This window comes from Hippoglossus stenolepis, chromosome 2, assembly GCF_022539355.2.
Source record: "Hippoglossus stenolepis isolate QCI-W04-F060 chromosome 2, HSTE1.2, whole genome shotgun sequence".
NCBI lineage: Eukaryota > Metazoa > Chordata > Actinopteri > Pleuronectiformes > Pleuronectidae > Hippoglossus > Hippoglossus stenolepis.
In genome coordinates, this window is record NC_061484.1 from 9,959,014 (window position 1) to 9,985,987 (window position 26,974).

Genomic DNA, 26,974 nt, shown 5'->3' on the forward strand with positions numbered 1-26,974 from the left:
TGACAGAACAATTGAGAGGCTGGTTGGACAGATGGCCAACATGTTGATATCTAAATGACACAGCCCTTCTCAGCTCTGACGCTCTGATGCTGACACTGACGTTTTCATGTCTGACTGTCATCCACTTCAGTTCCTACAGGTTCCTGCAAGAACTCTCCATTTAGTTTAGTTTTTTTCAATCAGTCACACAGACAGAAAGACAGACACACACATACACACACACACACACTCCCTCCAGTATGTGTTGTGAGTTTGTGATCCATCCATCAGTTTTGTTGACGATGCAATACTGCTGATTTCACGGATCAATGCTCTGTTCTGTATGCACACACACACACACACACACACACACACACACACACACACACACACACACACACACACACTTATATTTGGTTCCCACAGGGTTGACAAGTCCCCCAAATATGACTGTGTAAACTGATTTCGGTCCCCACAACATGAGATATGTCTGGACCAAACACACTCACACTCACACACACAGCTGTTCTCCCTTCAGGTGTGGAAGCCGCAGTTCTGTAATGGCAGTTTACACAACTATTACTCTGATCCGCAGCACTCACACTCATGCAGACACGCTCGCTAATCCTGTTGAGTGTAAATATTTGTGTGTAGCTGCAGGTTCGTCATGGCTACTGACTCTGTGCAGCGCAGGCCTGGCTCCATTAATAATGGACAGTGGGAAATAGCATGGACAGGACAGAGCCAGCGGTGGAGGGGCATTATAGAGGGACTGAACATACCAGCTCTGACACTCAGGTTACATGATGTTACTGTATAGGCAACTGGGAATGCTGATTACATGGGTGAACACACAGACAGTCGAGAATAAATTCATTTGGGGCGAACACTAAGGTGATCGCTGTGGGGTGAATGGTCAAATTGTTTTTCCAGTTGTTTAGATGAGCTTGCAGCGTGAATTTGAATCACACCATGATCCCCGTGCCGGGTCGTCCCTTTGAGTTCACGTTGAATGGCGAGCTGTGCGGCGCGGCTCTCTTTCACATGAACAATATGGTCCTCTCCTCCTGTTTCCTCTGGGGGCTTCTCTACATCGTTATACCAACATCTCTCCAACCACAGCCCTGTCTCAGCATGTACTGCTCACTGTGTTACAATACTACTGATATATATCGGTGCGCTGATACGATATGCTTGACAAGTGGTTTTTATATTTGTGTGTATGCAGGGTTGTTTTTTATAGACGATGTATGGTATGGTTACATCTACAGAGCATGTCCAAAGGGTCTTGCAGGACATTAAGTGACACAGTGGCACAATTGTCTGTGTTTTTGTGCATGTGTGCATGTGTGGGTGCATGGCCTTATGCATAATTAGTGTTGATTAAGACTAAAATTAGATACTCCATGAACAAACGTGAACAGTTGGCTTCACCAGATGAACACTCTGACACCATATCATCAAACACCTCGTGTTAGCTGCCTCCAGAGATTGCACATACGTCACCTCATCTGGCCAGTGGGTGGGAAAAAGGCTGCTTTCAATTTCTAACTGAAGTTTTTAGAATATTTGAACAACTCAGGACAGACACAAAGAAGCAGTTTGGAGAAGGAGGTGCATGTGAAACAGTTATATGTCTGAAATGGACCTGAGATGAGTTATGCTAGAAACTGGATCACATGCACTTAAAAGCCTAAATTTGTCACTCACCCCTTTTTTAACCCTTGTGTGAGGTTCATGTTTTTGTTCCTCAGCCAATGTTCAAGGGTCTGGTGGACCCACTGCATTATTTGGTTTTTTAAATCAATATAGCTATAACAATTAATTTTAAAATACTCAACAGATGTTTACTTTATCCCAGTTACAAACATTATAGACAGCATACATTAATATTTAGATTCATATTTGCCAACATATCCCTGTTACATCACATTTATGAATATAAGTGCTCTTCGTTTTTTGTGATAAAATGCAATAAAAAAGAAATATCAATTGCAATCAAGATATGAAAAAAACAATATGAAACAAGGTATTTCATCCCTACTGATGTTTATTACTTTGAACTTAATTAGAAATTGAACACAGTCATGTCAGTCTACACAACACGAGCCCCAATGGACAGATACATTATCCATGTCAGTCCACACAACAACATCAGTCCCATTGAACACAAGCTATACATGCTGACCTATGCAACACATGAGGGGCAGAGTTTGTTGTGTGTTGCGTATGTATTTCTTGTACTTGATGCATGTATACTGTGTCGTCCATCTTGGGTCCACACACATTGCAGCGTTTCTTTTTGCTGCTACTGGCTGCAACCTAGAATGATGATGATTCTGCTAGCTCCTCTTTCTGCTACCACAGTTACTGTTGCACAGAAAAGTTCTCTGCAAGTTTCTGTATCCCACAGGGCATCTGTGGATTCCCCTTAGGATCTGAAAACTCCAGCAAGGATAAGAACCCCAAAAACATGTTGCCCCTCCAAATTAGCATCCGGGATGAAAAGTTCAAAAGGAGACTTGGTGGCAAATGAGTAACCACCATCCGTGTTTGTCCTGGTTGCATCCTTAACACATCATCCTTCGGCAAAAAGACCATTCAATTTCACCATTATTTGACATCCATATTTTTCCACTTGCTGGCTGCTGATGGCCTGGTCCTGTGGCTGGCTGCTGACGGGCTCTTTTTGGAGCTGACTCATGGTCATTCTCCTCCTCTTCTCTGTCAGACTCTGAATTGACAGAAATGTGATCCTCATATTCTGAAAACCCTTCCTCTTCATCATCTTCCAAAGCTTCTCTCTTTTCACAAATCATTTCTAACACCCTCTAAGCAGAGAATCTGTTTTCCATCTTGATCGATTGTGATAAGGTGCCACACAGTCAAGGCTGTACATTTGTTGTTTGTTGTATCCCAATTCGCAGCTGAGAATATAGAGTATGAGAAAACATAAAATGGGTCCCGCAAGACAGAGGGTAAAATGTGTGGGTATGTGGGAGCAGAGAGGTGTAGGTGTTTGAAATGTAACCATGTTGCAGCACTAACAGCAGGCCCAGGTAGGAGGAGGTAAGAGTGACGGTACATAGTACAATTTCCACACTTTTATTACTTTTGGGTCCAGAGAACCCGAACGCCACATATGTAAAATAAATGTGAAGGGAGGTGTACAGGGTGCAGTCGTTAACAATATGTTCTGGTTCATGTTCTTCACAGAAAAAGACACAAGGCCAATGAGTCTGAGGTTGAAAAAATAATTGCATCATTTTTCTTTTAGCAAACATTGAAAATGGGTCCCACAGACCCAAACACCAAGGGTATACATACTCCCTCATATGGAAAGGATCTAAAACTGCTGAACATAGAGTTGGCAGTGTGTCTGAGATTATTTTTGCACTGTGTGTGTGTGTGTGTGTGTGTGTGTGTGTGTGTGTGTGTGTGTGTGTGTGTGTGTGTGTGTGTGTGTGTAATCATACACCAGTAGTGTGTGGTACATCCTGCATCCTCTGGACCACATTCTCCCCAGGCACATTATCAGTTTCCATTGAGCCTCTCCAACGATCTAATCTACAGCAACAGTTACATATCTGTTTCTCTACAGTAGAATCATAGTGTAAGACGTCTCCTTAACCTTTAACCCACTGACAAAACTTCACAGTAAATAAGAAAACAGTGAGTGAGCACAGCACTACATGTGATATAAGTCAACCAAAGGTTTTACTTAAAGGAGTATGTTCGAAAATTCACAAGAGACCTGCACATTCGTTTTTATGATTAGAGCGCCTTCGTCTGTTTGTACAAGCATAGTCATCTTTTAGTGTGACAAAGTGATGACAAAGTGCATCACTGTTTCATCTGTAACTTTGCAGGTCAAAGTTTAACAAAAGTGGCAAAGTTTAATCGCAGTGAGAGCAAACAGACAGGGTGCATGCGGCTTGCTTAGTGACAGACAGGTACACCGACCAATCATATAATTTGGCCCAAATGAAATGATTGGTTGTGTTTATTACAGGCCTGTGAGAGACACAGACAACGGCTTTATTTCCTTTTTCCTTTTTTTCAGACGACTTTATGTATTGATGTGTATCAGGACGTGAAGAGGATTTCAACAAATAAGATAAAAAAATAAAACTAATTGCCAACAATACCTTTAACCGGAACTACAAATTTGAATTCCAATTCGGTGCAAGCTTCAGTCAAAGTAAATGGGAGATGGAGGTATAATGTGACAGTGATAATAATCAACTTTATTTGTATAGCACAATATAACAGTTACAAAGTGCTTCACAATAAGTAATAGATCAAGTCAATTAAAGTAACTGTATTGTAACTGCACAGCTCACAGACATTTATTTCCCAGCAGACATGTTGACATGTTGAAGGTGTAACTGATAACATTACATTGGTCCCTGCACAGCTCAATCTGAGCTGTATTCAGCCACAGTAACTGAAAACACCTGCGTGTGTGAGCTGTCTTTAATTTTTTTAAATATTTGATTACAAAAATAAGAATTGCAAAATACATCAAATATAAAGGAAAATAAATATGATTCCCTGTCACCCTGGAAGACCAATTTCTACACTGTAATCTCAGTGTGTATGGAGTCACCTGGCTTTATGAGCGTACGTCCGCTCTATGATTCAGTTTAATTCAATTTATATAGCAACAAATCACAACATACGATATCTCGAGGCACTTTACACAATAAAGTAGCAACCTTACAATGTTATAGAGAGAAAGACGTTTAGAGAAAATAAACTCTTTTAGCAGGAAGAAAAAGGGGAAGAAGTGGATAAAGACAGCTGTATATACTGTTATATTCACTGTCACACTGTGTGTTATAATAGTGTAACACAGGGGTTCTCAAACGTTTCAGCCCCCCGGGCCCCAAAGCAACTGTGCCAGAGACACACAACCCTCATTATACCAAGAGACATTTATTTATACACAAGAAAATCACCTACTTTCACATGTTGCAGTGTTTCCTGTGATGCTGTAAATGTACCTGTTGCAGCTGATGCTGCCGCTCATCTGTCGTGATCACCTCAAGAGTCACATGGAGACATGGAGATTTTATTTTCAATCCTCCTTGTATTTTTTAGCTTTTGGAAGAATTGTGGCTAAAATATGATATTAAGAATTGCTTTTAGGTTGTATTTCAGTCAGACAACTCACATTTTAAATGTTTATTGCAGCAGAAGATATTGTGTTTATAGTCTCCCCCATTCATCATCCCCCCAGATATGATTACATAGATATAATGGGAGTGATTAGCAAATATTTATAACGCCCCTGTTGGAGCCTACAGGTGGATGCTGGGGTTGTGGAGGGGCTCAATCAATTGGCAGCAATACTGACACAGCAGTGGCGGAGGGCAAGCGAGGGGAGTGATAGGAAGTTCTTGCAGATTAAATAGATCGCCAAATTGGGAGGGTGTGTGGAGAATGAGGCATATCACATGATTGGAGCAGCGACAACATGAGGCTTCACTTTTTGGGAGCCGTCATGTCGTCCATCTTACAGTCTATGAAAAATACACAGAGAAAAAAATGAAGGAGTGAAAACGACCCTCATTTGTTCTTACACTAACTCTCCTGTCACCCAGCTTCTAAAACCATTCATTTCATCCCAGTTTTGGAAAAGTAATTTTTAAAAATGTCTTCTTAGTCCAGCTCCACATTCCCATGTCTAAATGTAACCCTCCAACCTGAGAACAAATTATGGTCATTTATCAGTACCCACTGACACAGCCCATACACGCTGTGGCATTCCAGACCCTCATCGTCATGGTCTAACAAATGGTAAAGTAGTTTGGGTTATAGGACAGTTATAGTTTTAGTAAAGTTTGACGTAAGCGTTTATTTTGAAGTTGGTGACTAGAATTTAAGAGGATGTTGTATTTGAGTTTTAGGGGAAAGCTTCTCTGAAGACAACGTAATAAATTGGATTATGTGTAATATGATTTAAAGGGAAAAACAAACTCCGCTGAGTTATGAGCTAGGCTATTCAGGACGTAAATTCATGCACACACACACACACACACACACACACACACACACACACACACACACACACACACACACACACACACACACACGCACGTGTACATTAATCTTGTGCGTCTCTAGATGCCTCAGGCCCACATGGGTCTATTTAGCTTTAACACAATCATCTAATTAGGTTTCCACACTAAATCTTGAATATATTTTATCTGACAGAGACAAAATTGACTGGCCTGTGTTTACTTGGCTCATTTTTCATACCACTGAGATTCCCTGTTACAAATCGAGCCCATCATAGCGAAATCCAAAAAATAGAGAAATAATAATCTTTTTAATGGGTTTAGAATGAATAACAGTGGTACCCCCAACATGCTCGGTGAATTTATACAAGATAAAGTTGTTTTGATTACAGCAGGGGGGTTTTTAAACAATGAAAGGAAAACATGATGTACTGTGAATAGAAATCAGGCAGCAACCCTGCTGGATGAAATCTTTCAAATGTGCAACATTTGTTAACGGCAAGTAAATCAGTTATTCTATTCACAACAGGTGATGAAAACATTAATCACAGTCAACTGTGTATAAATCATTGAAGCAGCCATGAAGCAATATACGATGCCATGAAATCACTAAACCTATGGACGTCCATCACTAATTAGACTCAGGAGGCAGGAAAGACATTTTAAAATCTTCTCTCTGGGACTGTGAACCAGGATCAGTCAGTACCAAAGTTCAGCAGAGATTTGTACTGAAATAGAAATGAGTATACCGAGAAGTGAGGCTTTACAGATAAAAGACGGTCGACCTTGTGTCAGTTCTGAAAGACATGCAGCGTGAACACTCCTGACAACTACAGTGTGAAGTAGTTCTGTATCATTCAATGTTTTTGACTAAAGAATCTAAAGTCTAAGTTTTAAAGCATGGGAAAAAAAACACATGATTTATTCATGAATTAGTTATCCGCTTCATCAGGACTTTGTGGGTGTGTTTTTTTTATCAAATGTGATTGACAGCGGCAAATAACCCTCCACCTGCTCTTGACGATTCAGATATTATGAAATCCTGTTTGGTGGCAAGATGTGAAAGACATCAGCTTTCTCTCGCTATATCCCAGTGTGATCATGCTGGGCCCTGTTGTTCATATCAAGAACCACATTGATATAAATAATTTAAACTGATATTTCATGTCTTTGTGGTTTGTTTTGTTCATCAGTTGTGCTGCAGTAATCATCTGTCAAGTAGGGTGACGTTATTTTAGAGGGACAAACAAACTGTTATTTAAAATGAATTTGTTGGTTTCCTGTTTCATACCGACAGTCAGTGTTGGTTTCTTTTAACCATAACCACAAATCGTGCTGTGATCTTATCCATGTGGATATTATGGTAACCATGATAACAAACAAATTGATTGAACGATAAAAAAATGTTTTTTAAATGAAAATGTATTAAAAGTAAACAAGTTTTTAAAGAATTAACTCATCCAACACAGGAAAATAATGATGGTGTGAGAGGGGAAACAAGATATGACATCGACAATTAAAAATACTGAATTTGAATATGTCAGATGATTTCAAACTATTAACACGCTCACAAAATCATCCCTTCGAGGTTTTAATCCCAGAAAGAGTTGCCCGGTTTTGTGAGGGGATCTAATTCTCTGTTGTCATGGTAACGAAGGCGAAGGTATTCTCATCAACCTCAGACAAAACCATTACATTTCAAGGTTAAGTTTGTGTTGTGAGTGCACGTTATCAATGCTTTCTTTATTTCTGCCACAATTGCTGAAGATTTGATGCAGAATCTGCCCGGTAACAACAGCCATGGTAACCGGCGCTGGGAGGGTTGTGGAGCTTTGACTTGGCCCAATGTGCTTTCCCCCTGAAGCCATAGCAGTGTCATTTCATGTACAAAATTATGCTTATTTAACCAACCTCTGGGCTTTGTAAATAGCCTTTGGTTTTCAGTCAATATAGATAATGACCTTTATTTCATCAAATTACGTCCATATAAAGCATCGGCTATTTTAGACTGTCCATGGTGTGCTGTGTGCCAGTTCATTTTCAGGAGGTTGCCTGGAAATAGCAGTTTACATTTTGAGCTGATTTTCTACCAATTTTTCGAACAAGTTAGTTCAAATCTCATCTTTTCACCTCAAAGTTCACCGCTCCCAGAGGCTGCACAGAATCGAGATGACAACGTCAATCACAGTAACTTCCAAATCACAGACTTCCCCCAATGCAAATCTGGCATTTACATGACACAGAATAATTTAAATCTTGTGGTATGGAATCTTTTAATCTAAAATGTATGTGCCAACGCCACTTGAACAATGTGTGTCCTTCTGCAAAGACAATGCCAAAGTCTCCATCAGTCAGAGGTAATTGCACCATTTAATGAATGAACACTGCATTTGCACTGTCAGCACTCTCGTTCAGAGCAGTGGAAAATAGAGCTTATCTATATCAAAGTATGCAGAAGCTTAAAACAATACTCAACTTGGCTCAAGACAAATTAGTCATGTGATCATTGACCTTTGGAACCATTTTTTTTAACATGGAGTCTCTAGCTGTGTCCCAATTTAGCTGGAGCCTTCCTGGGCTGTGTAGACTGTGAAGGGTGCGACTGCTCTAACCTGATAATACGGGCGCCTAAATGAAAGGCAAGACGTTCCGCGACGCACGTCCACCGCTCACGCAGACAGTGTGGCCTGGGTGTTCGTTTTTCAACATGTAGCTGAATCCAGGGATATCAAAAGCAGCCCCTTGAATTGGGACACATGCGATGCAATGTTTGTAAATTTGATCAGTTGTTTTGCTGTCAATTCTTGTATGGACTTTTAAATGCAAATCAGCTATACAGCAACATCTGGCCCAGCAGTTGTGTTGTGCATGGCCCCTGCTGAATAAACGAATAAATTAAGACTAATCAAATATTATGAAGTTACACTTTTCCAAATGTTGTGTCAGTATTCCTCTCTGTTGGTCAGAAAAAACATCTGTATCAGTTTCTTCTAACATGAATGTATGTATGCAGGCAAACGCAGGAGTTCTGGAAATTGAGCAGCTCAAAAACAATTTCTGAAGTTACAAGATTGTTTCTCACGTCTTTAAATGTAACAGCTGGCTCTTTTGTATTAGCTTTAATTCATCATCCAGCTCACAGGAAGAGCCGCTGATGTTTAGGCTTTGTGCACCGTTCATGTGTGTTTTCTCCCCCGCTGGTCGCTCCTGTGTATCAGGCAGCCAGAGACCTGTGTGTCCCTCATGTTTGTGGCTGTCACAGGTGTGACAGCGTGTGTCCTGGAGTGTTTAGCAGATGCACCAGCAGCAAACGCATGACAGGCAGGTTGGGAGGTGAGTTTGGATATGATACACACTTATGCACTCAGCTGTGACCTGGTTATGGACCTGGTCCATCTGTCCTTTTGTCCTTTACACTCGTCCCTTGATTCTGTGTCAATTACCAGTGAAGAAGAGGTAATACATTACCTTGTAAAGTGTTACAATGTGGTGATTTATTGAGGAAAGTGCCACAAGGGATTACAATTTCAAATTCTGTAATTACATTACATTACAGCTGCTAAACCTGGAAACAGTTCTTTACTTTGACCTTGAGTTGTTTTAAATGTTTTACTTGTTTTCTTTGGCTTATATGTCACTTATATTGTTTTCGGGCATGAACGTGACAAATGTCCGCCCAATGGGGTCCGGACTTTCTCTAATGTTTGCCTTTGACAAAAAAACAAAGCAGCAGGAGATTCACGAGTTCTCAACAACAGAAAAATCTCTACAGCATTCAAGCGAGGGGGGGTGCAGCCTGCAGGAGACAGTACGTAACGTATAAATTGTGCTGCAGAGATCACATAAACATTGTTTACAGCAGCTGCCCATATCACCAAAAGCCTTTCCATGTTGACATCTTCGACTGCGTCTTCCACGTGTATTGCCCCTTTTTTCTGCATCTGTCGCGTGTTAGGAACATGATCAATTGGCCCACACGCTCGCTGTGATTTTTCGTAATAATCTCCTGCTGTGTTCTCACATGGGTTCATACGGACAAGAATAATGTCTACAGCAACTGACACAGACAGGAGATTATCCAGAGTTCAGTGCATGTGTGAAAGCACCTTTACTGCGGCTCGCTATTGTTAGCCACTGTTAACTTTGAGCAAAACGTCTCCTGTGTTAACTCTGTTCACCTTTTCTCTGTGTCCAAAGTAACAATATCCACCTTCATGCACTTCTAGAACCTCTAGCATGAAGTTCACTAAGTTACATCTTGCGTGTGGAAGTTAAATCACCCAGGAAAGAAACAGTCCAACACAAAACCATCAGTAAAACCTAAATTTAGCATTTTTACACCTTGGCTTTTTGAGCTTTAGAAGGGACTGGTTGTTGGGTTAAAAGCCAGGCTAGTTTCCACTTTATATATTAAGCTAAGCTAACCGACTGCTGGCTGCAGCTACTCATTTACAGTCCGAACATGAGAGTGCTATCGACCTGCTCACCTAACCCCCCAGAAAGTGAATAAGCATTTTTCCCAAACCACCAAACTATAGCTTAAATCTAGGGTTGGTAAGACTGTAAAGGTTCACAAGAGCAGTTACCCATACTTCCAACCCCCTGGCCCTCATGACAAAGCTACGCCCCAAAACACATGAACACACACTCCCTGACAATTGCTTGAAGCCGACTATTCCGTGACTCACTGGTTAACTTCGTCCCTGCTTCAGCGGTGTCTCTCCTGTTGAAAAGTCATGCGCAGGGACCGAATGGGCCGGCAGGTCATAGACAGACAGGTATGCTAGCAAATCATTTCATTCAGTCCGGCTGAAATGATTGGTTGTTTATTACAGTTCTATGAGGGCCACAGACACCTGCTTTTTATTGTTGGTTATTGGGACATGAGAAAAAGCAGGTCAAACATCAGAAACAAATTACCAACCCTACCTTTAACCTCTCGATATTCTCCTCATGGTTTTCTTCTGTCTTTTTAATACTGGGCAACAGTATGTTTGCCATATGTTGCTGCTTTCCTAAGACACATAAACCTGCAGCAAGTTGCATGAGGTGATACATTTTGTACTAATTCATTTAGTTGTGTAAGTCGTGTGTGTGTGCATAAGAGTTGGCAAAGGAATGAGTTGTTGTGTGTTTCCATAGGAGAGAGAGGGTGTGTATGGGAGCTATGCGAGGCTGAAGGACAACATACTGTATAGTGAGCAGCATATCTGTGGTACAAGAAAAGCATTTTTATGGAGGAGTCCGGGGAGCACACGGCTGAAGATTTAGGGTCTGGCTCTTGGCATTCTCCACGGGACACTGGGAATGGTATGTTCTGCACTGGCCAGGCTGTCTTCCCATGTGTTCCCCTCTGTATCTGTCTCTTCCTCTCTATCCAGTGTTCACACGCGCAACTTTGTTCCAGGCGCTCATCTGGGCACCGCTGGGTTCATCCACACCTTCCCGCTGGACACTTGCCTTCACACGCAGCCTTGCCATGATTGTATCTTATTACACAAAAAATAGCGACTTGTTGTGAATGTGGTCATCAGCTCAACGCCGCCGCTCGTACAATCTGCCAGTTGCTCAGCGGCACCCAGACTCTCTTCTAAGCCAGATGTCATCTAAGAGGAAGTGGTATTTTCTGGAAGCCAAATTGTGCTGGAAGCCAAACTCGCTGCAAATTTGAAATCCATGGAGCAAAGAGCTTTTTTTTTTCTTGTTGTGAAGGGTGCAAACACTTTGTCTTCCTAATGCACAGATGCTTTAGTACTTTACATACAAAACACCACAGGTCACTGAGTTCTTTAGCACGGTGATGAAGTAAGGCTGTCTAATGCGCATTAGACATGTGCCTCCTCACCTCGGACAAGCCCGAGTTACTTCAGTCTGATCGGGGAGTTATAAAGTAGAAGAGCGGGGAGAGGACAAGGAGAACTTCTGATGAGAGGAAGAAAGACAAAGAGAGAGAGAGATGAAAAGGAAGGGGGGGAAAAAGATGACTCTCGCTCAGTTTGTGAAGCGAAACGTCTGCTGAAGGTGCAGATTCTGGGTCACCTCCACCACCCACCTCAGTTAATCATAACACACAGCCTCGCACGCTTGCATGCACACACACACAAACACACCCGCACACACACACCCTTGTGGTCGTCGCCACCTGATTTGCCTTGACTACTGTCACCGAAGAGGAAAGCAAGCTGAAAATGTACACGTGCTTCAGAGTTGAAGGTCATTTGACTGAAACAACAAAACATGTACTCATTCTTGTAACTGCAAATGCAGATGTACATTTTTTTACATTTCCGCTGTTACTCCGATTAAAGTTGAGATTAGTTCAAGTTTCCTTGTGGCGTGTGAAATATTGAAAAGCAGCAACATGTCTTTCCAACGTTAATCAGATAAACTAGAGTTTTCATGGGGATTTTGTTTGGTAGAAAAAAAAAGAATAAATGAAGACTTGTATGCCATGTAATGTTTCAGTACTTTGAGTGGCACATACTTCCCCTGATCAAGTGTAATTAAAAACATGACCATCTACTATTAGGCCACAATCTCTAAAATCGAATTATCCGATGTAAATATATGAATTAATAATAAACAGTGGAGATCCTTCGGCCATCTTTATTTACAGTCTATGGCTTATGCATGCTCACTTTTAAGATAAATGAAAGTATGGTTAAATGTTGTAGTGTTACTCCATATCAAACATAAAAGGAAATAGTCCTACATCATCCTCTTGACATCTGCACATAAAATAAGAGCCGTGGAAAAAACTAAAGGTCATTTGCATCTATACCGCAAGACGTTAGTGGGGAAAAGAAGGTCTTTTTTTTCATTTGGGTGAACTGACCTTTTAAAATTGGAATCATTTCCTGACAGTAGTTTTAAATGGGCCAAAAGAAGGAAAGAAAAAGAAATAATGTGGATGAAAAGTCATGCAGAGAGAGGATATTGGAGCTTATGAGCAGTAATCTGTCAGGCAGAAGCAACATAATTACAGCTGTGTTCAGCTCCATTACAGTCAGTGCACTTCTGCCTCTGTTACCACCTACATTCTCTCCATACTCTGCCTAATTGCCTGCGCCTCATCACATAGAGAAGGCTAATCGCGTTAAACAACATAATTGGGGGTGGTAGCTCCCGATGGGTAATGCAATTATTCAATAACACTACGCCACAAATACAAACGCACATCGATGCCGACAGTATGGCCTTAATGAAGATGGGCAACACTCTGTCTTCCTGTTAGACTTCATTACTGGTCATTTGAGCCTTAAGGATCAATAAAGTTTATATGTGACAAGTAGTTTTTCTTAGATTTTGAAATGTGCGGGCGGAGAGAGAGCGGCACGTTCTCACTTCTGACACAGGATAAGGACAGAGAAAGAAAAGAGCTGTCGTCTCAAAGATGAAAATTTAAAGAGACAGACTTTCATTTCTCCTGCGTTGTAGGGTTGAAACAACAAATGATAATAGATTATTGTTATCAGGGATGTTGTTGAATTCATCAACAGAAGAGCAGGAGGCCGCTGGGGCTTCATCTGCTGATGATTTGTGTTAATAGCTGAAAGTGCAAAGTCCAGTCGGTAATTATCTTTTTCACTTCCACCTCATTTTTCACTGGTGAAAGAAGGGATGTATGTGTGCGACTGTGTGTGTGTATATATTTATATGTGTGTGTGTGTGTGTGTGTGTGTGTGTGTGTGTGTGTGTGTGTGTTTGGGAGCGCTGTTCATGAGTTTTGATTTGCATGCGGCTTAAGCACATTATTCAGGAATATTGCAAAGCAGAAGCAGTGACTCACATAGGCTGATTGTGACTATACAAATCTGCGAGCATCGTTGTGGCGATATGTTCTCGCTTTCTGTCTCTCGCTCTGTCTCAATTCTCAATAACTCTCTTACACACACACACACACACACACACACACACACACGTATTCATCGGACGAAAAATATTTTTCCCCTGAACTCTCATGTAAGAAAGATCCAACTCAGTTATTCAGAAGACTGATCCGCGCTGCGGGTCAGCGACCGCAGCAGCTCACAAAAAGGTTTCTCTCAGTTAATGTTCAAGTAAAATTAGATAACATTAAGTATAATTAAATGGTGGGCGGCAAGGTGGAACAGTCTTTCTTTGTGTAGTTTGCATGTTCTTCCCTGTATTTTGCATGGGTTTTCTCCAGGTACTCCAACTTACTCTCACAGTTCAAAGACCTGTGGATTGGGGGTAGGTTCATTGAAGACTCTCAATTGACCATTGGTGTAAATGTGTGAATAGATGTTTGTCTCCGTATGTTGGCCCTGTGATACACTGGCCTCTCGCCTGATGTCTGCTAGGATTGGCTGTAGCTGCCCCGTGACTCTTTAAGAATAAATGGTATAGAAAATGTCTGGATTTGCAATAGTCTGAGTGTCAAAAGATCATATGACTATAGACTTTTATGATTTGACAGAAAGATGATTTCTGTTCTGTACAATCTTTACTTCTTTATTTTAAAAAAGGGAAAAAATGAATAACTGCCACAAAAGGCTTTCTAAAAAACTCAATTCAGATTTTGTGAATGCAAACACAACATCAAACCACAGCGGTAAATTTATCTCTAAGGCAGCGAGAAAAGCCATACTGCAGAACGTCTGGAGGATTTAATTACTGGCCTTCAACCTGAGGTGCTACGACACTGGAAGCACCAGAGATTTACACAGACTGCAAAACCCATTTCGAGGCAGTCGAGTGATTATGTGCTGTCCTCTGCGCAGTGTTGTGGGTAAATTAAAAAAAATAGAAACATGCTGCTGAAAAAAAACCAACCTCTGATACACCCCTGAAACACACGTTGGGTCAAAATACATTTGATGGGATATCAGAGTAAAAAGAATATGAGTTTGTATGTGGATTAGTACACATTTGGTGCTACAATGATTAATTACAGCAGCAGGAGAGTGTGTGTGTGGCGGTGATTCATGCCCATGGTAAAAGAACATGTCTTCCTTGCAACAGGGCGTCTCACTGATGTGTGTTTTTATAATGGTGCTGCACGGCACATATAGAGAAATAAGATATACCCAGATATAGGGGCACAGACAATACTTAGTCGGAGGATTACATTGCTGCTTTATGTCTTTTCATGGGATTTGCTGGCAGTGAGAAAAACATAGAGGAATAATCTAAAATATAGAGACTCATTAAACTGTGAATCAATGGGATGAGAACAGCAAAAACCATCAGGGGACAGGGAAGCAGAGTTAAACCATTTTATTAATTATATGAGTCCATAGTTGCCTTGATAAGGAGCGATACTGTATTACATACACTGGTGAAATCATCTATGTATTTCATCATAAACAGTGGTACAGTAATCTCTCAAAATAAAAACTGTTCTCTTTCTGAGTGAACACTCAGCTGATGAGAGCTACATGTGGCCGTAAAGAGGAAAGTTATTACTGTGACACCTCCAGATAGAAAAAAGGTCTGTTACAGGAAGAAAACTCTGCACCAGCTCATTTTATTGTTGTCATGTCAGGGTATGGTTGTTGGGCTTAGATGTATGATGGTGACAGCAATTCACTATAATGGACACAAATACACACACGAACAGAAACACATGTGAAAGCTCTTCAGCAGAAGCACAGAGACTGGAACAGAATGGAATTTGAAACGTTTTAGCCAAAAATGTTTCCACGGTCAAGGTGTTTTTTGCAGAAACGTTTCAGATTTCGTTTTGTTCTCCATCTGCGTGGGTGAAGATGACACCGCAGGAAAAGCCCCGGCTGCAAAAAACACTTACACACATGCCAATATGCCAGCAGGAGTCTGTTCCTATGGGGAAATCTCTATTTCTCCTTGAAGGCACCACGCCATTCTCTGACCCACTTCTCTCCACTTTCCAATCTCATCGTTTGTGTGGCAACCATACAATGAATGTATACACTGTGAAAACAACAGTAAAAAGCTTGGCAGCAAAGGTTGCCAAACACTGTCAGATCACAAAATTCTAATATGGTCTAATAATGTTTTTATTCAACACAGATACAAATGCATACAATCAGCAATAGGATGTGTATTTAATTGAATGTAATTTAACATCCAAGACCAGTTAGCGATTGAATATTTTTAATACAAGTAATATTTATGGCATTTACTCTTAATTTAAAACTGTGGAAGCTGTGTAGAGAAATGTGCAGAAAAAGAAACATTATTGTAGACATTGTTTATCTCAGTGTTGTGTGTGAAACTCTGTAAACTGGTGATTTTCACTTATATTAGGTTTTCTATATAATGAGGAATACATGTGATTTTTGGTTAATGAGACCAATCAACTGACAAATGAACAGCGGTTAAGCTTAAAACAAGAGTGTTAGTTCCTGTTTGATTGGGTTTGTGCATAACTGACAATGTGGAGGTTCATGGTTTTTATCCGACAGCAGTGAAAAAAAAAAATCCTGTTCATTGACATCTTCATTATTTCACTCCATCTCTCTTTCAGTTGAAGGTGAAACAGACACCCAACAGACACACACACACACACACACACACACACACACACACACACACACACACATGCTGTCTCCTGCTAACAAGCTTCCCCATATTGTGTGTGTGCGAGATAGGGCCGAGGCTGCCTCATGTGTTGGGCCTCCTCTAAATTCTGGTCCCCCCCGACCGCCATCCTCCCAGCATCAGTGGGATGTCCCAGGTGTGTCTCCCCTTGGCCTTGCTGATGCTCTGCAGCTGCACTAAGGTACGGCCTGTCTCTCTGTCACACATCCACACACAGCCTGGGATGTGCTCTCGATTCATTACACGCACCGACAGTCTATGAATCCAAAGCAGGAGCTGAAATCAGACACGAAGCTTCAGACAGTTTTGACTTCCTGCAGGTTTCCTCTACTAACTCCTTGGAGCTTGTGAAAGAGAAGTGGAGCAGCTACAGGAACCAGTGCCTGGACTACCTCAACACCACGCCCCCCGCCACAGGTGAGCCCCTCTCCCCCCAGCGTGAGCTCATGTCTGCATGACATCTGCACGCAGGAGAGTGAAGTGAGTGTGACCTACAGCGAGCCTTCAGCACGTATTTCACGGATGTGCTCTCCACTGCAGGGCTGGTGTGTAACAGGACATTCGACCTGTACGCCTGCTGGCCTGATGGACTCCCAGGAACCACTGTCAATGTCTCCTGCCCATGGTTCCTGCCATGGCACCGTAAAGGTCTGTTTGTGAGTGTGTGCAGTCACAACGGGGGGGTTGTTTATTTATCTGCCTACATGCAAAACAGAAGAGAGGAATACTGTGATTACACAATCATGCAACATATACACATCATATTTTGCTGTATTAATAATATTAAGAAATGGTTCAAATGGTTATATGTAATGTACATGGTGTTACTTGTAGTGACACAGGGAATAATCACCTGACTCTGCTGTTAACATTTTTGTAGCATTTAGCTTCTAAATATAATATTGTTATAACCCTCTCACAGCAACATCTTCGAGCAGCTAATACTAGGTTAAAATCTTTAGCTGTGTCCCAATTCAGGGGCCACCTTCTTTGAGGACACAAAGGCTGAACCAAAATGAGACGGTCTAGTCAACCGAGGATTTGCTTTTTTCTGTCACTAGCCTGTCTTACTTACATACTACTTGCCCGTCCCAATTCATCCATTTTGCAAACGTCCCTGCTCATGTTGGAACGTTTTCAGTGCGAAGCAGAAGTTTCTATGGACAGGACCAACGTTACATTGAAATAACCGATGTCAACACGCGGACTGACGTGTGTAATGATCAATAGATCTGTCCCGTCTGTCCTGCAGTTGTCAGATGTGTCACTGTTATAATGTTGGTTGATAGCTGTTGTTAATGTAATAGAGTTAGTTGATATTGTTTGCCACTGTAATAACGTTGGTTGACCGCTGATAACGTAGCGAGTGCTGTCCCAATTCCTAGGGGAAGATTTTCTAGCCCCACCCCTGGCTCCATTTGGAGGGGGACACTTCCCAGCAAGGGGCACAAGCATCAGACGGTTTGGTCTTGTCGCTTGTCACCGCCATTATCGGTTTGAAAAACAGTTCACAAAAGTGCAATGACTACAGGAAGACCTAAAAAGATCTTTCAGGTTGGTCTGAAAATAATCCACACATTGGAGCATTCATTGCTCAGGGATAAAAAGGACACAGTCGATTTTGTGAATTGAGACACAGCTGAGACCAGGAGCACGTCCATATGTTGACTGGCAGCTTTAGCTTTAAAGTGTTTTCACAGTGAGGAAATCCAATAAACAAACAGTCTCTTTAATATGACCTCCAAGAGAATCAGCAAAATCAACTGTTTGGTGATTTCCTGACCTTTCAGCTGAGTGACAGCTCTGGTTAAAGGTTACACCACGGTCTTTTGCACTTTTCCTTTTCAGTCCTGTAGTATTAACTTTCAGTCCACTGTGTGACCATAGAAAGATTTTCTTTGACTGCAATTTTTTCGCCTTGTCTTTGTGGCCTTGTCATCTTCTGACAAACACACAATGATGTCTGTATTTTTTGACACATGACTTGATATAGTTTTTTTTATTGAGGGTATGATGTTGGTCGATTCTTTCCACTTGTTGCTCCGAAACATATAAAATATTTCCCTTTTCATGCTAGAGTTCGTGCAGCTGAACGAGACGTTTTTCTGACTTGTTAGACCTGGTCCTACTCATTGAATGAAAACTGCAAGGATACAGTGATGTGATTACGTGCTCCTTTAGAGCGAATGGAGAATGCTTTGCAAAGGAAACGCTGATCATTACATGTCCTTGTCATTCAGAGGGATGAAAGAAGCCAGGAATGTGTTGGGTGAACCGTGGATTCAGAAAGTTTGCAGTGGGTTTAGTCATAGAGTGGATGGAGTATTAATTGGATAGGAAGGCCACATGTTAGGTTTGCTGGCTTCACGCTGTGTCTCAGGCGGCAGCGTGAACATGTGTCCTGTGGAGCCATTTGTCATTTGCCCTTGGCGTGAAGTCTTATGTTGTTCACAGCATGAAGAGTCCAGATCTGATTATATGTTGCTCTTTTGTGTTGATTGATCATTTTCATGTTCAGGTTTGATCCGGGAGGCTGTCAATAGGTGGTAAGTGGAGCTTGTCTCTGTTACGTCCTGTGTGAGCTGGCAGGAGTCTCTCCATCTCCATCGATTGGAAAGAGATGATGTCCAACACAGTTTCTCAGTGTTTGCCTCTGTTCCACCAAATTTCATTTCTATTAGTATTTTTGAACAGAGGGAGTTTCGTCCGTTTGTGAAAATTTCAGGTCGGATTTCAGCATTTATGATTTCATCTTTGTGTCATCTTCGTGCCGTGAACGGTTTCGACCACAGAACAATTTATATGGGGAAATAGATTTCAACAGGTACGTTTTATCTGCAACTCATATCTTTTTTTTTTGTTGTTTCAGATGCAGCAAAGCTAGTCATATATGTTTTGTTTTTTTAAGGGGCCATTTTAAAGGGGAAAACATTTTGGGAGATTTTGAGAATAGGTTGATAATATTATGATCATTTTACAAGGATTAATTCATAATATTACCAGGATAAAGTCATAATATTATGAGAGTTAACATGTGATACTATTTTAGGAGGATAAACAAATTTAAATTAAACTCTACTCTTGAAATGTTATGACATGTTTTCTAATTTAATTATTACTTTATTCTGGAAATGTTCTACCAGTTTTTATAATTAAATTACTACTTAATTCTTGAAATAACTTTATTGTCATAAAATAATGACTCTAATGCAACCCCCCAAATTTGACGTCAATAATGCCCTTAAACTCAGTCATGGGAAAGTGTACTTTCTAACGATGTGTGTGTGTGTCTGTGTGTGAACAGTTCAGCAGGGTCTGGTGTACAGAGTCTGCAGAGAAGACGGTCAGTGGGCAAAGAAGAATACCAGCGAATGTGAGGACGACCCCGGTGAGGTGTGTGTGTACACAGTACAGTGTGTGTGTGTGTGTATGAAGATGTAAATCACTGTTACCATGAATGAAGCTGCTAGCAGTGGCAGAAGGCTCAACAATAATGTGACTCTCACTGACTTGACAGTTTAACATGACAAGATGTGAAATGACTCAGTGTGTGAACGTCCTCCCATCTGTTCAAATAGGACCTCGTTTTTTCACCTTTTTTTTTGCCAAATATAATCTACTGTGTGTGTGTGTGTGTGTTGGTTTTGCAGCAGCAGTATGGACGCATCCTTAGTCAGTTACGGATCATGTACACAGTGGGCTATTCTCTCTCCCTGGGAGCTCTGCTACTGGCACTGGGAATCCTCATCACCTTCAGGTAGAACATGTACGAAGAGGAAAGAAGGGAAGGATTAATGAAAAGAAAAAGGAAAGGATTGAATAGGGAGGGCAAGTATGAGAGAAAGAAAAGAGGGAACCAAGGAAAGACAGGTAAGGGTCAGGATGGAAGGAGATGACAGTCGGAAGTAGGTCACAGAAAGAAAAAAAATGAAGCAATGAATGAAAGGAGAGAACGATAACTTAAGTAAGGAAGGATGAAAGGAACAAGAGAGGGAAAGACAGAAGTAGGACAATGATGAGGGAAAGAACAAAAGAGGGACAAATTTAACAATGAATGAGCTGTGTCCCAATTCAGGGGCCACGTAGGCCTCAAAGGCCGAACCGAACAAGTCTGGTCTACGAAGGATTTCTGTGATCTGCGTCTCCAGCTTGTTCCGCCCTCACCGCTGTCGCCTAGCAACAGAGTTGTAGTTGAACAGGACCAGAAAGTTTGAAAGCCCCTTGGTTTTTTAACTTATGTACCGTTTGCTGTTCAGTTGAGTTGAAGCCTGATACATATATTCAAGCGTAAGAATCAGATGTTATGGTCCCATTACTTGCCACTGCCTTTATCTCTTTGAAACACAGTTTGTCACCTGAGCTAAATGAGTCCTTGGATAGGCTGGCCTGAGAAGGATCCACCAGTTGGATCCTTTGCAGCATTTGAAGGAGAATTCGAAATGGGACAGCCTAGTCCCACCAGTGGGACTCATTCAGTATTCACATGCAATCTCTTTCCCCTGAATTGGGACACAGCTATTGATTGAAGGAAGGAAGGAAGGAAGGAAGGAAGGAAGGAAGGAAGGAAGGAAGGAAGGAAGGAAGGAAGGAAGGAAGGAAGGAAGGAAGGAAGGACACATGTGGTAAGAGGGAGGGAAAGAACAAATCAGTGAACACAACATGTAAAATTCAAATCAAAGCCATCACACACTGTGACTCCTCTGCTGCAGGAAGCTCCACTGTATGAGGAACAACATCCACATGAACCTGTTTGCCTCCTTCATCCTGAGAGCCATGTCCATCCTGGTGAAAGACGCCCTGCTCACCCTCACTCTGGACCCCAGGAGCCACAGCGACACGCGGACACATGCTTGGGTCAGCATACCAGTCAGAGCAAACGCCGATATGAGTCGCGCTCATCCTGTTTGCAAGACATTTTATAGGTTCAAATGTTAAACTGAGTTACATGTACGGCCCTAATTCTTTAATTTCACTTCCTTGCTCTCGAACAAACTGAATGTCCCTTGAACAAAAATCCAAATGTAGCATATAGCGACAGAGAGAGGGGGTGGCACCACATATAGCCTACATACAGAAACCATTTCACATACTCTGATATTAATGCATATATTACTCTCCCGTTGGGGATTTATTGTGTCTAACTTTTCTACCAGACGCTATTTTTTGAGAAAGAATGGGAAAATGTTATTTCATTCCCAATAAGGTGTGATGTGCTGGAAATGAATCCTTTGAATGGCTTGAAATGACACAAACTGTATCATTAACAAGAGCTAAAGTTACTGAAAACACGTGAGATTGAAAGTTTTGATGCCAAGGATGAAGGAAAAATCTCAAACACACAATTTTTTTTGCATTTGCATTAAATAGACATACATGTCATATAAATTGAAACAAAACAACAATGTGTCTGCACCAGTCCACATGTATGCGAATAAGGAACTACCATTGGACTCAGTAGAGCACTTACTTCCACCAAGGCCCAACAGTCCCATTATTTTACAACAAGCCTTACAGCTAAGGCCACATTACATTTTGCAGCTACATACTGGTAGAAGTTACAGGTTTTCCAGCCCTAATGTGTCCATACAACAGCTGAAAAAAGCTTATGAAACCACATTTAAATCCATATGTTCCAGATTGTTATTTGGAAAGAAATAGCAAATACTCATAGATGTCAACCCCCTAAATATGTCTGTATATTTTTCATCACCATTCAAAAATGATTCTATGAGAAATGATCAATAACACAATGTTAAAGATGTGATCTTGAGTCGCAACAAAATGTTTCGGCTTCTTCCCTGACCTCCTTCCACCAAGTTCAGAATTAACTGTCCAGTGGCTTTTGTTTTATCCTGTTAACAAACCGATGTAAAAATAACCTCCTTCGAGGAGACAATAAATAATGTACTGATTACTGATGTTTTTTTGTGCTGAGGCGTAAAAAATATTGATTCTGTGTTTACATTTATGTTGCAACTCATGTTGGGAAGGATAGCAGACAGGCAGATTTGAGTAGTTTGTGTTGAGGACAGCTGACCTTGACCTCTGAACTGTTCTAGTGTTTGTCAGTCCTGTGTGAAGCTCTGACTGAAAGTGACCTCTTCTGCTTTTGCACCTTATCTTAATTTCTATTTCACACCGTCCCTGTCCTGTGTGCACGTCAGGCTGTGATGTGGTGCCGTGGTGCCATGGTGATGATGCAGTACAGCGTGATGGCCAACAACTATTGGCTGCTGGTGGAGGGCATATACCTGCACAGCCTGCTGGTCATCACAGTGTTCAGCGAGAGGAAGTATTTCTTCATTTATCTGGCCATCGGCTGGGGTAAGAGCCAACACTCCTCCACTCACAGTGACAGGAAATCATCATGTAGCTCTCCTGAAATACACAACACAGATTCTGAGAGACAGGTCAACGAACAGTGCCCTGACAGATCAGGTGTTAACAATGACACAGTCATCAACAACAGAAAGTATCAAGTAAGATGTGTAAGATTCTTTATTGTTGTTGTACTGCTACAGACAACAACACAACAAAGATGTAGTTGCAGTCTCTAAAATTTTGAAAATGGTTTCAAATTATTAGAAAAAGTAGTTTGTCCAGCCTACGGTTGTTGTTTCTTCCGACCAGTGCAGCTTCAGTCTACATCAAATCTAATCACTTAATCTGTCTAAGTGAACATTTGAGCTGAATTTGAAAAAAATTATCTCGAGGTGATCTTAAGATGACGCATCCACGAGGTAGAAGAGCTTTTGAGGTCACAGTGACCTTTGGCCCTCGACCACCAAAATAAAATCAGTTCATCAATGACTCCAAGTAAACGTTTGTACCCAAAACCTGTTTTGTGGTCACAGTTCATTTGACCTTCCACCACCGTAATCTCATCAGTTCTTCCGTTAGTCCAACTGAATATTTGACCAAAGTATGTTTTAGATATTTTGATCATAAGAATGGGACTGATGAACAGATGAATGGACGGACAACACAAAAACATTATGCCCTCTGCCACTGGCCTTTGACATCACCTCCAGTCTACATATCCATGCTCTCTGTTAACTCGGGTTTCCTCCCTCGTTCTCAGGTGCACCGCTCATCTTCGTGTGTCCTTGGATCACAGTGAAATATCTGTATGAGAACGAGGAGTAAGTTTAATCCACTTCCTAGTAACGTCTAATGGTCTTTCCTTTTGAGTTCCTTTCTTCTAATACTCCTGTGTATGAATATGTGAAGACTCTTTGGATACAGCCAGAATATCTTAATTGTAATAATAACTAAAAATCGTGTGTGTGTGTGTAGGTGCTGGGAGAGGAATATTAACATGGGATATTGGTGGATCATCCGCTCTCCTATACTGTTTGCTTATCTGGTAAGTCTCATGTCCCCTTATTCTCTGTCTGGCATTTTTGTAATTGAACAAAATGATGTAAGAAATTCAGACAAAGATGTCCAGGGACACACACACACAACACACACACGCGCGCACACAGCCGCTGACATTCACCACTTGTGTCTTGGCAGATGATGTGAATATGTGAGTACATAGAGCAGGCAGCTTGGGCTAGAGGGTCAAATAAACACATAAGAACACTATTTTTCTTTCTCTTTAAGTAATGTGACAAATTCCTGACATTTATTCTTTGATATCAGTACCATTATGATCTCACCACACTAAAACCATTGACAGAACATTGCTCTCTGCTGTCAAGTGCAGCCTCTAATGGGTCTAATGTTGTGTAGTAACAATTCATTCATTCTTCAGCAAAGCGTTGAGGAAGAAGGAATGTGACATGAGATTCACTGCAGCCTCTGTGCATATAATATAATGTCCAATTACTCTGTCACAGTATCATCAATGAATGAATTGATTGATGATCAATCAAACAATTTATTAATATAACACATTTAATGAAAATGCATGTTAAAAAACAGCAAGTGCCGACCAAAGTAAACTGAAGTCCAGATATTTTGTGAAAATGTTGTTCCTGCCTGTGACATTGCGACAAATTCATCATAAGTTTAAGACAACAGCTGTGCCGTGATTTCAGATTTACTTTTAAAATTGAGAGATGTGCTTGAACAGGGAAATCCCAACCTGATGCTGGTGACACAGGAAGTAGCTAATGTTTGACAGTTGTATTTGTAGTGCTGGCCTCGTCGTTGCAGCCGAGCTGTAAAGTGTTGAAATATTCCAACATGTTGCAGATGAAAACGCCGCAGACACTGGAGACGAAATATAGAATGAGCTGAGAGCTGAAGGTGTTTGTGGACTCACAAGAAGTAATAAATGGCAGACTCTTAGAAATCTGCACAAAAACGATACAGACTGATCCTTAACATCTGAGTTTGAAATGAATCAAACATTTTTTCACACGCTCATCCAGAGAGAAGATTTTCAAATCTGTTTCATGTTTCATGCAAACATGTTCAGGTCTAAATGGAAAAAAGATGATTTTCGTTTGTAAACTATTATTTTCACTTTGTTCTTTTTCACTTTACAAGGAGTAACCACAAGTTTTACAAATTGTTTCATTAGCACATTTGCTCAAAAAAATTAATAAAAATATAATAACAATCTCATTTAACAAAAAAACTATTAAAACTATTGTTCAGTCTAATTTAACCATCTCACAACCCTGTATCTCTCCAAAAAACGTTGGTAAAAGTTGCACACTTTATTACAGTGAGAATCTAATTGTGGCTCATTATAACATTAATTCACAAAATTAATATTAATTCATAATAATACATATTCATTCTTTTTATTTCAACATTCCCCATTCTAAATTGGAAGCTTGACATGTGAAAATTGATATTAGTTTATATAGATTTGCCCCCCACTTTCACACACACACACACACACACACACACACACACACACACACACACACACACGTACACACAGGGGATCAAGTTGTAGACTTCCTCTTGTGTTTCCTGCCTCTTGTTCCCATAGAGACACACTTATAAGCATACAAGTGCATATTAAGAGTAACAGTCAGGACCATTGTAACCTCACTAAAAATATAGTAAGGAGCCTGCACAGTTCCTACACTAAGTCGTGCAGTGGTGTACACACTGTGTGGAAAATCTCTCTTTATTGTAACAGTTGAAACAGTTGTCGCATGGTTGTGTAACAGATGTGATGTCCTATGTCATCCTACAACAATCCCTAACACAACCCTGCAGTTCAACTAGTCTTCACACACACACACACACCTCAATAAGCTGTGTTTGCTTGCAGTCTCACACACATTGTGATCAAGTGCAGAACCCCCTATGATGACAGAGAACATTAATTATTACAGCACTCATGTTTAAAGCGCTCCAAGTTTGGTAAAATGTGCATTTTGTCCCGATGGATGTGTGTGTGTGTGTGTGTGTGTGTGTGTGTGTGTGTGTGTGTGTGTGTGTGTGTGTGTGTGTGTAGGGCCAGGTCAAATCCCACAGACCACAAAAAGACTTGGGATTTACTAAATGACAGTCCAGTTATGGGCATTTTAGGCAGTCTCTCTCTCTCTCTCTCTCTCGCTCCCTCACACACACACTCACACACATTATATCATCTAAACATCGCTTAAACATATTTTGCTCACATGACTGCCTCCACTTAAAATTCTCTTCTCTTCTTATTATAGATCAACTTCTTCATTTTCATCCGCATCATAAAGATCCTGATGTCTAAACTCAGAGCTCATCAGATGAGATACACTGACTACAAGTTCAGGTGAGAGAACTCCGTCCGATTTCTAAAAACAGGCGGGGGGGAAGGGGAATGGAGATTTTTGCCAGGCAGGTGGTGTACAGTGCAAATGGTGCTCGATGAGAACGGTGAGTCTGAACCACGACAAAGCCAGAACATCAACAGAAAAAATGCAATATTCTGCAGCCCTGAAGAGAAGGTGGTAGTTAATCACTATTTATGGATTTTTTATTGAATCTTTTATTGGAACACTGATTACAGCTGCTTTAAAATCTTGGAAATTAACATTTTACCACTTTTCATTTCAGAATTATTGTACTGAAGAACATAATCTTCATATATATGTTAATACCACTTAAAGTTTTGTAATCATTAAATACTGTAAATTCTCAAATCACCTCGATGACAATGAGTCAATAGGATGAAGGTCGTACGTTGGTAAAATGAGTAGCAGCTGACCGTTGTAGTTTCTTGTAATATAATCTTTGCAACTGTTCCTCATTTTCTTTCTCGGTTCCAGACTTGCAAAGTCCACTCTGACTCTCATCCCCCTGCTTGGGATTCACGCCATCCTCTTCACCTTCGTCATCGACGAGTCGGTTCCCAAAGGCTCCATGCTGCGTCTCATTCGTCTGTTCTGTGACCTCCTGTTCAACTCCTTCCAGGTGAGAGTCGACTTTACAGGAAACCTAACACACTTCCATTTCATAAAATATTGAACATAAAT

At 41.0% G+C, this 26,974-nt stretch overlaps 1 protein-coding gene across 2 annotated transcripts in view; it reads left to right on the plus strand.

Annotated features, from left to right (window-relative positions):
• The window catches only part of gcgrb (glucagon receptor b), a 49,396-nt gene that overhangs the window by 18,914 nt on the left and 3,508 nt on the right, over positions 1-26,974 (plus strand). For both annotated transcript variants that reach the window (XM_035178600.2, XM_035178609.2), the window contains exons 2-12: positions 16,598-16,728; positions 16,868-16,964; positions 17,088-17,195; positions 19,852-19,940; positions 20,198-20,304; positions 21,257-21,401; positions 22,712-22,871; positions 23,629-23,689; positions 23,844-23,913; positions 26,183-26,271; positions 26,768-26,912. In XM_035178600.2, coding sequence (XP_035034491.1) covers positions 16,675-16,728; positions 16,868-16,964; positions 17,088-17,195; positions 19,852-19,940; positions 20,198-20,304; positions 21,257-21,401; positions 22,712-22,871; positions 23,629-23,689; positions 23,844-23,913; positions 26,183-26,271; positions 26,768-26,912 — 1,125 coding nt within the window. In that variant the 5' untranslated portion in view covers positions 16,598-16,674. The remainder of the gene's footprint in view (positions 1-16,597; positions 16,729-16,867; positions 16,965-17,087; positions 17,196-19,851; positions 19,941-20,197; positions 20,305-21,256; positions 21,402-22,711; positions 22,872-23,628; positions 23,690-23,843; positions 23,914-26,182; positions 26,272-26,767; positions 26,913-26,974) is intronic.